This window comes from Erythranthe guttata, chromosome 1 (assembly GCF_056151865.1).
Source record: "Erythranthe guttata isolate IM_541 chromosome 1, IM_541, whole genome shotgun sequence".
Taxonomy (NCBI): Eukaryota; Viridiplantae; Streptophyta; class Magnoliopsida; order Lamiales; family Phrymaceae; genus Erythranthe; species Erythranthe guttata.
In genome coordinates this window covers 2036962-2047500 of record NC_142533.1, presented here as the reverse complement: position 1 = coordinate 2047500, position 10539 = coordinate 2036962, and the positions used below count along the sequence as shown (strand labels likewise).

At 35.4% G+C, this 10539-nt stretch overlaps 2 protein-coding genes across 2 annotated transcripts; both read left to right on the top strand.

Moving 5' to 3' along the window:
- The first annotated feature begins 436 nt into the window (after positions 1-436).
- Positions 437-1264, top strand: LOC105975241 (protein GLUTAMINE DUMPER 2). Its single transcript, XM_013000420.2, has one exon. It carries the CDS (start codon positions 579-581, stop codon positions 1101-1103), a length of 525 nt encoding a protein of 174 aa, XP_012855874.2. The 5' UTR covers positions 437-578; the 3' UTR covers positions 1104-1264.
- Positions 1265-6819: 5555 nt separating this feature from the next.
- LOC105975347 (zinc finger protein CONSTANS-LIKE 3) lies at positions 6820-8424 on the top strand. The gene is made up of 2 exons (XM_013000537.2): positions 6820-7786; positions 7891-8424. The coding sequence occupies exons 1-2, from the start codon at positions 7058-7060 to the stop codon at positions 8239-8241; spliced, it is 1080 nt and encodes a 359-aa protein (XP_012855991.2). The 5' UTR covers positions 6820-7057; the 3' UTR covers positions 8242-8424.
- Positions 8425-10539: the final 2115 nt, after the last annotated feature.

Below are 10539 nucleotides of genomic sequence, written 5' to 3'. Positions count from 1 at the left end.
ACATTAATTGTGTCGACAAAATCTTTTTCGTAAGTGAATTTACATACTGAAATGTGAATATATTATTACTTTTTATTTTGTATGATTATCGTCTATTGTTGAGTGTATCGGCACAATCAAGTAATCCAATTCGATTAGATTTTCATGTGTTTAAATTATTTGTTTTACGATTTTGAACTGATGTCCCGTGCATCGCACGGGGAAAAATAAATAAATTCTTATTTTGTCTAATTTTAATTTCCACGTTATATAATATCAAATTTATCATCAAGTTATTCCCATGTTAAAAATAACATGGCCAATGGCCCAATGCTGGCCCACTTTATATGTGACCTAAGCACACAATACTCCTGCCCCCACGCCCCCCACCCCCACCCCCACCCCCCACCCACCCCACCCCAAAACTGCAAACACCCTCTCTCTATAAATGTACAGCCACACTTCACTGCATTTCTCAAAAAACAAACACAAACAAAAGCACTAACACCACACTTTCTCTCTCTACACTCTAAATTTTCCGACAAGAGAAAATATTAAAAAACACACACACACACCAAAAAAAAAAGCAAACCATATAAATGAGAACAGGTGGCGCTTTATTTCACCACACTTCAGTAGTACTATCAAGAATGACAGCCGCCGAGGCCACCACCACCGCGAAGGCCACCTTCACGCCGCCGTCCACCGTGCAGCGCTCGCCGTGGCACTCCCCCGTGCCGTACCTCTTCGGCGGCCTGGCCGCCATGCTGGGTCTCATCGCCTTCGCCCTCCTCATCCTCGCCTGCTCCTACTGGAAGCTCTCCGGCACCGACGACGCCGCCGAGAGGGACGTCGAATCCGGCGGCGCCGCCGCCGCCGAGAAAGGCGACAGCAGCTCCGACGCAAAATCCCCGCCGGTGTTCGAGGAGAAGTTTCTAGTCATCATGGCCGGCGAAGTGAACCCCACTTTCTTGGCCACCCCCGCTTCAAGCAGAACGAACTCTTTCAACGACGAGAAAGCTGACGTCAGCGAAGAGAGAGAAAGTAATGAAGAAGAAAACATCAAACGGAAACATGAAGAAACAAATAATGAAGAAGATCAATCACAATTAAGACGAGATTAATTATAAATTAATCCAGTGAAAAAAAATTAATCAGCTCTGTTATATATTTAATAGAACTATGATTTTTGATCACTCCTTTTTTTTTAATCCTTTGCTCAATTTTGTAACCCAGGGGCATGTATGTAAATTTTTCTAATGAGATGAAATGAATTAATTATTAATATTTGGGGTAATTAATTAATTAATTAGGGAAAGTAATGAGTTAATTTGTTTTTGCAAGTAGATAAGAGTGACGCATGAAGCATAAAGATGTCAATCAAGCACTAACAACATAAAGTAAAGAGAGAAATGATACAAAGTATATATTCTTTAACTAATGGGAGTTTCTTTTTCTTAATTATAATTATAAATTATAATTATAATGGGAACACATATTAGATACACTACCATTATTGTAGATATGTTTTTTAATGGAGTTGCCGGATTTGGATTTACCACCGGCCGGAGTTGTGGCCGGAGCAAGGTGGGCCCGACAAGTAAGCATGCCTTTTTCCTTTACTTTAGCATGCTCACATGTTTCTCGACGTTTTCTTAAAAGATAGTGTGATATAGGCATGAAATAAATCGTGAAATATCATTTATTGTTTTATTGAAGGTAGATATTTTTTTTTTTTAATTTTTTTTAGTGAAGGAATCTGGCAATCTGCTACTAATAATGTAGGTGCACTAGGTGAATTTACACTCCCGTATGATAATTTACAAATCATACAAAAAACATAAACGGTAAATCACATTGGGATTGATCATGGGTGACAAATTCCACATTACAACCGTTGAGAAAATGATTCGAACACGGGTTGACTTTTTAGCTTTTACAGAAGTTAAAGCAAAAAGTTACCTAATCACACCACATCTAATTTTTATTTAAAATATTAAAAAATTTACTTTATTATAATCACAAAAAGTTACCTAATCACACTTCACACTCCATTTAATTTTTTTTTTTTAAAATTTAAAATATTAAAAAAATTACTTTACTATAATCACAAAGACGAGATAAAGAATTGGTTGGTCATTTTTATTTTCATCAAAGAAAGGGGAAAAATACAGTTTGCACCCCTCATGTTTGCACTGATTTCGCATTTGGTCTTTCATGTTTACAAAAAACACATTTGGTTCCTCATATTTCAAAAATTTAACACTTTTAGTCATTTCATCGATTTTCCATTAATACTAACGGAATTAAGTGTGTGCCCGTTATTGCCTTAAATGACGAATTAACGATAAATTGACAGACTAAAAGTATTAATTTATTGAAACATGAGGAATCAAATGTATTTTTTATAAACATGAAGGATCAAATACGGAATAAGTGCAAACATGAGGGATGGAAATTGTAATTGAACGGGGGACAGGAGTGGGGCTGACGTCACTTAATTTTTACTTTTTCTGTGTCACTGGATTGTATACAGTACTCGCCACCGCAGCGATCCGACGCCGTACTAAGAAAAATCCAATCGTACATTTTAAAAGAAAAAAAAAAAGTCGTGTAATTAATCATTATCTATTTTGAAAAAAAAATTACTATTTGAAAATAATGAATTTTATATTTCAAATATTATTTTTATTTTTATGAACAAATTACGAGAATAAATAATAAATACCAGTAGAGTTAAATTCAGGAGATTGGATCTAATAATATGGGACAAAAAATCAAAATGGGTTGGACCCACATTGAGTTAGAAATTAAGTCCAGTATTATGAATACATTGTTGGCCCAAATAAGCCTAGCAATTGGCCCAAGCATCTATTTCATGGGAATTTGTCAAATTCAACACTCGTAAAAAAAAAAAAAAAAATGGTAGATAATTGATATGGGCTTCGGTAGCCCTAAAAGGCCAAGTGATGAATTCTACAAATAAAATTCGGCATAAGGACAAAGAAAAGTGGAAAGCCTGCAACACGACACGTAACGAGGGAAGGCCCACTTGCGGCTTAAACATAAGGGTTTTGCTATTTGCAGCGGGACTTTTACTGAAATTGGCTTATTTGCAGCGATACCTTTTTCATTTAATTTTTTTTTCTTTTCAATTTCTCTCTCCTATTCCAAACACTCTCTAGAAATTCGAAGAAAATTCAAGTTTCCGTGCTCTGCAGAACGGGAGATTCAAACGGCTTGAATCCTCCGTTCTGCAGAGCACGGGAACTTGAATTTTCTTCGAGTTTGCGTACTCCAGAAAACGGGCGATTCAAAATTTCGTGCTCCAGAAAACGGGACCTTCAAACAGTTTTTGAATTTTTATTTTCGGAGAAAAAAAAAATTAAATATGAATCACCCGTGCTGTAGAACACGGGAACTTGAATAATCTTCATGTTCCCGTGTTCCGCAGAACGGAGGACTCAAAAAACATGAGGTTCCCGTTCTGCAGAACACGGGAACTTGAAGATTATTCAAGTTCCCGTGTTCTGCAGAACGGGAACTTGAAGTTTTAATATTATTTTTTTTTTTTGATATTTTTTTCTAAATATCAAATTTTCTAATTATTTAAGGAACATGATAACACATATTCGGACTATTGTACTCGTTTGTACATTCATCGTCAAAATTTTCGTCAAAATCACCATCATCACCCTACCAAATTATAAAATTAATAATACAAAGGAATATAAAAATTAATAATACAAAAAAAAAAATTGAAAATTGATACCCAAGTTCCCGTGCTGTACAGCACGGGTAACTCCAACTTTTTTCCCTTTTTTGATACTTCTCGTGTTGTATAGCACGATTACACCAAGTTTTAATTTTTTTTTCCTTACTTTTTACCATTATTCGGATCAGCCATTGAAGAAGTCGTTGTTCGTTTTTGAATTTGTCGAACGAGCTTCAAATTCTAAGTTTTCGATCTTTTTTAGTTGAGAGCGTTTCGGTTTTTTTAGAAAGTTAGAAAATTGACAAATGAGACTACCGCTGCAAATAAGTCAATTTCAGTAAAAGTCCCGCTACAATTAGCATTTCAGTAAACATAAGTGATTACGTCTTTAGGCTCTCCGTGCTGAACTAGGCTCGGCTCGTAACAAGCAACACATCTCGTTCGCAATAGAGAAGCACAGTTCGAAGTAGTTTCATCACTCCCATGTGTGATCTGACCAAAGACAGGATAAGGGGGGCCACCACCCCATCTCTATGACATGTATAAATACAGTCTTGAAGTACAAGGGAAGATTCCCTCTTGTATTCTAATACACATTTATTTGCACTATATTCATATTTTATTTCTCCACGTTCATGACTGATTTGACTGTCAAAATGTTAACACCAGAAAAATCATTCCATGACACTCTTTATTGCAAGTCTCCTATGAGCATGCGAGCTTCTTCTTTCAACTTTCTTTGATCCAGGCCGATCATGTTCTTTTATATTCAAGTGAGCCATTTTGGCTAGATCAATATTAGTATCTAAAAGAAAGAAAAGACAATTTTACTAATGTTTCTCCCTATACAAATGTGGATTGTCGTTTAATAACGTGTCGTGGCAATTTTTTTTAATGCTATATCATAAATTACTTAGAATTATATTTTTTTGAATTCGATACCGAATGGTTTTATTCTTTGTTAATTATCAATGTACTAAAAATTGGTCCAGTTTTGCTCTCCTTTTTCTCTTGTGCAGTACCTCAATGTCTCAATCACTCATCAACATATTTAACACATTTTTTATTTTGCTTTTTAGGTGGTGTTTGAATTATTTGTTTAATTGAGGAGAAAAAAAGATTCACATGCATCAAATTTGAAGGACACGTGAATAAATTGGATAACATGAATTCGTGCACCTTGTGAACAAATAAATGGCTGATTAGGTAGGTAGTACGACTCTTTCCCTTCTGTAAAAGCGTCAAATAGTTGAGCGCTCCAATTCCGTGCTCGTGAGTTGTCAAATTTAAGTTGTCAATTTTATTTTACCCTTTTTTATTTTATTATTTTATTCTGAGCTTGAGATTGGTGACCGGTGCGAAATATAACGAACAGTTCCAAAACTTTGATGTTATAAGTTATTTAAAATTGAAAATGTGACTCATTCACGCATAACTTTATCATCCGGCATCGAATCTAGCTGATTCAAATTGTAGACAAACACTAATTCAAATGACTACGGTTTTCATGTTTTGAATCTGGTTAAAATCAGGTCTGAAGTAAAAAATATTATTAGCAAAATTGAAACGATATTCAACATTTCAGGTATATATATAAATAAGTTGTTGACATAAGATTAGAAATTACATAAAATTAAAACAAAGCCAAACAATCCCAAGCCCAAAATTGTAATTGATCAACAATGTAAAGTCACAATTACATAGTTCCCATGTAACAATCAAAGCATGAAAATCACTGTCAATTTTGTATACATGGTGATGCCTCTTCTAAACAATCAAGAGCCACCCATATTGATATACCCCTTTCATCTTTACAGCTATTTATTTTATTTTAATACTCAATACTTCCGAAGAAATTATGGGTGTCAAAAAAAAATATTTGGATTATTATATTTCTTTGAAATACGTACGAAACATATGTTGACGTGGACTGGATTGTCGACTTCTCCGATTTTCGTAGACGTCGGCACGAAACTTTGAAATTTGTATAGCCATTCGGTAAATCTTATAGTACATACGACCAAAATACGTATAAACTGAATTACGATGTAAATACGGACGAGCTAAAGGTGGTGTGTTATTTGACCATTTTAACCTTAGAACCAGGCTTACCTTAGGCCTATAGCTAGGGTACCGAACTCTATGTATTTTAATTTAGGGCCCTGATCAATTATGTGTATTTATAAATAGGTCCCTACATATGAAATAAAATTTTATTATTATAGAAAGAAATGATATTATACTTAGTGATTTTAGAATTTGTGCTAAAAATGAAAAGTATTACACAAAATATTTACTTTTATATTAGAAAAATAATTGAAAGGTCCCCAAAATTAATAATGTTCAATGTGAAAATCACAGTCCAAACACCCCGGAATTGGATCTAGTCTTTTGATACATTTACTATCCCATTAACCAAACATCTCCAAATTCTCACGGCTCTGTGTAAACCCCACCACCTTTTGTGTATAGACCCCGCCACTTTTTGTCTAAATTAATGCCTAGACGTTAAAAAATCAAATCAAAATTAACATTTTCCATAAAATTGTTATTTTCAAAAAATAAAATCGGATTAAATAAATAAATTTAAAAACCGATAATTTTCAGAATGTGAAATAATAGAAAATAGTGTAAATTACGAAAACCCCCTGAACTTAAGCTAAATAACGAAAAACACCAACACCTATCCGTAATAACCAAAATCCCTCGTTGATTAACTGTTGATCGAGTTTCTTAATAGAAAATGTGTACAGTTTATTATGACTTCCGTTAAATATGTGAGAAATAAAAAAATAATCTTGAAATTGTGTAAAGTCTATTCTCTGGGATAAAAAATAATCCGTGAAAAGTCACACTATAAGGAGTTAATGTAAGACAAAAAACAAGTTCTCGGGGGTTTTTGGTAATTACAAATAGGTGGAGGTGGTTTTTGTAATGTAATCTAAGTTTTGGGGGATATTCGTAATTTATCCTAAATAAATATTATCCCAAAGTCAATTTTTTGATAATGATAATAATCGAAATTCCGAAATTCCATTAGTCGACCACACTTAATTTTTCGCAAAACTGAAAATTCAATAAAAACTTTTTTATATGGCTAAGGTTAAGACAAGTGTCATCTTCTCATTGGCTGACAGTAAGATAACCCCTACCCATTTGGCTTTCTTCTCTGAAGCGTAGGGTTTTATACATCTCAGTCTACACTACAGTCTTAAACGCAAGAAGAAAATACAATCAGTTTTACCATTTCTCCTTCATAACTTCTTTGAATTCTAGAGAGAGAGAGAGAGAGATTAAAAGCTAAACGTGAGGGAAGAAGATAGAGAGAGAAAATATATATATAAGAAAAAAAGGGAGTGAGAAATGGGTGCTGAAACCTGGAGCTTAACGGCGAAGGTGTGCGACTCGTGCAAGGCGTCGCCGGCGGCGGTGTTCTGCCGCGCCGACTCCGCCTTCCTTTGCATGACCTGCGACGCCAAAATCCACGCCGCCAACAAGCTGGCTTCCCGCCACGCGCGCCTCTGGGTGTGCGAGGTCTGCGAGCAGGCACCCGCCACCGTCACCTGCAAGGCCGACGCCGCCTCCCTCTGCGCCGCCTGCGACCGTGACATCCACTCCGCCAACCCCCTCGCCCGCCGCCACGAGCGCCTCCCCGCCGTCCCCTTCTACGACGCCGCCTCCGCCCCCAAATCCCCCCCCTCCCCCTCCCCCTCCGCCGCCGCCGAGCACGAGTGCTCCGAGGAGGAGGCCGAGGCCGCCTCCTGGCTCCTCCCGAACAAATTCGAAGAGGAATCCGGATCCCCCGAATACAAATCCGCCGACTATTTATTCACCGAAATGGATCCTTACAACCTAGATCTCGATCTAATATCCGGCGAGCAGAAGCCCCAACTCATCATCACCAACGACGAACAACAACAACAGAAGCATTACTCCTCCGACGGAGTCGTACCCGTACAAACCAAAACCGAATTCGGGTCGACCCATTACCCGGGTCCAGTCGTCGACGGGTTCCCCACTTACGAAATGGATTATCCAGGTGCACAAAAGCCATTCATGTACAACTTCACCTCCCAATCAATCAGCCAAAGTGTACGTTTAATTTGCCCTAACTTCTTCTTCTTCACCTTCATATTTAAATTTCCCCAATTAATATATCCATCTCCGAAAAATAAAATTAAAAAAAATAATTACAGGTATCGTCTTCATCAATGGAAGTAGGAGTCGTACCAGAGGACCACAGCGCCGCCATGGCAGATATATCAGACAGCACTACCTTCGTCTGTAAGAACGAACCACCTCCGGTACCGGTTTCCGGCGTCGACAGAGAAGCTAGGGTTTTGAGGTACAGAGAGAAGAGGAAAAACAGAAGATTCGAGAAAACAATTAGATACGCATCGAGAAAAGCGTACGCAGAGACGAGGCCGAGGGTGAAAGGTAGGTTTGCGAAGAGATCTGAGATGATTGAAGTTGATTCACTCAATATTGATGCTTCTTCTGCAAATCGCCATGATTCTTCTTCGTACAGTGTTGTCCCAAGCTTTTAATTAATTAATTAATTAATTAAATCACGTGGGTTTGTTTTAATTAGCAGTAATAATATTAATTAACCAAAGTGTTTAACTTGTGATCGATATAAATATGATGATCTTGTTGTAATGTACACAAGAAAGATCTGATGAATTTGTGATCAATATATAACACATGTCGTGTGTACATATTTGTTTGAATTTTGATCCAATTTTTAATTTACTTTATATATATATATATATATATTTTGCAATCTTGAATAATGAATATAGACCCTAGAATTCTTATCCATGTAAAAAGATGAGGGAGATTGAAAAACACTGCACTTGCATGCTGAACATAATTTTGGTTCGCCATCAATTGATAATGCCTTGTGCTTGCATTGGGGATTGAAATTTACGTACCGCGGGTGTCAGTATTCGATTGTAGAACTTTGTATTAACTTTTCGCATGCGGAATCGGGTACTCGATAGTTCTTGACTACGTAACTGAAATGCTATTCATATAATATATTTTACCGCCTTGTAGTGCGACTTTATTACATTTGTAATTTTCAAAGAACAAAACCACAATTCTCTCAAACCCTTTCCCAACTATATTTCGTGCATGAACATTTCGTATTCCCTAACACGGAATAGATGAAGGCATTTCGTGCAAAGAAACACGAAATAGTGTTTTTTTACGATACACGAAACCATAAATTTATGTTTTTTATGCATTTCGTGTTGTATTGCACGAAATGAAACACTGCATTTCGTGCAATATAACACGAAATTCCTTTTTTTTCTTCATAAATTTGTTTTATTTCGTGTAAATTTACACGAAATAAAACAAATTTATGAAAAAAGGCACTTCGTGATATATTGCACAAAATGTTGTGTTTCATTTCGTGCAATACTGCACGAAATGCATAAAAAATGTCAAAATTCGATAAAAAAAATAATACGTTCTTTATCTTAAAGTTGAAGTAGGTTTCTTCCGTATTGATAATTATTGTGTTCTAATTGATATTATCGGAAAAAAATGATGATTTGGAAAGTTTAAAAATTCGGAGGTTGAGAGAATTTGAAAAAAAGTTAAAGAATTTCTTGACAAATGAATTATTTCGCACTGTAACTGTAAAAAATTGCACTACGAATAGTGAACCCCATATGTAAAGCTAGTGTGTAAATATTATAAGGTCGGTTTGGGACTTTTTTCTTTCGAGATTGCTACTATAATTAATGTACGATTTTTGAACTTGAATTATAATTTTATTAATGGGTCGAGATTCACTTCCAATTAATTTTTGATGTTCTTTGATAAACCCTACAGTACGATGTGCAATCCTATCGTCGTTGGCTCTACTCGACTCCAATTCACATTCAACCTGCAGAGTTCTCGTTGAAAAATATTGAGTGAAGTTCATTTCAGGACAAAATAACTTGACAATTATGGAGATGTTGATGGATCTAGTAGGTAAATTCTAACTCTCATTGACAAAACATTGAGTAAAATCCATTTGAGGACAAAATAACTAGACAATTATGGAGGTGTTGATGGATCTAGTTACTAGGTAAATTTTGGAATGTAATTTGGACATTATTAGTCTGGATTTGACAACAATTACCTTGATGGACGACTCACAATCGAACGTCGTAGACACTTGTGTGCGCTGAATACACTATAATACTAGGATGACAATTGATAGCGCCTGAAGTCCTACAAGTGGTATCAGAATCAAGGTTCTTGGTTCGATGATTACCGGCGGAAGCCATTGTTGATGGGAGATAAGTATACTGAATGTACTATAAAATTAGAGTTTGTACTTTTTGTGACGGCAATTAATTCTTCGACTTCCCTATAATAAATTGATTTCTAGCATCAAAATACACGGTACATCTCAAATTATTATTTACATATTTTGATAAGTCCCAATTGACTTGATGACTTGATTAGCATATATACTTTATCTATAGAATTCGAAGTAAAAATGTTTTTTTTTATATATTAATAATTTCGAATAATAGGTCTAAGATATGCTTCGATGAGATCAATTGCCCATATCGCCTTCGTTTTCAACTGATTGAATGATCACTACTTTTGGGGCCATGTGCAACTCCACGCTAAGTACATTGACCATTGACTATTAAATATATATATATATATATATATATATATATATATATATATATATATATATATATATATATATATATATATATATATATATATATATATTTAGTTTACCTCAAAATTAATTTTGCATTTTATTATTTTTTATGTTCAAAAATAATATCTTGAGCTCATGTGATAAAACTAAAAATCAAGTTACA

Coding starts and splice junctions, on each gene's coding strand:
- LOC105975241 (XM_013000420.2), top strand. CDS start 579: ATGAGAACAGGTGGCGCTTTATTTCACCACACTTCAGTAGTACTATCA.
- LOC105975347 (XM_013000537.2), top strand. CDS start 7,058: ATGGGTGCTGAAACCTGGAGCTTAACGGCGAAGGTGTGCGACTCGTGC. Junction 7,787..7,890: donor CCCAATCAATCAGCCAAAGT/GTACGTTTAATT, acceptor AAATAATTACAG/GTATCGTCTTCATCAATGGA.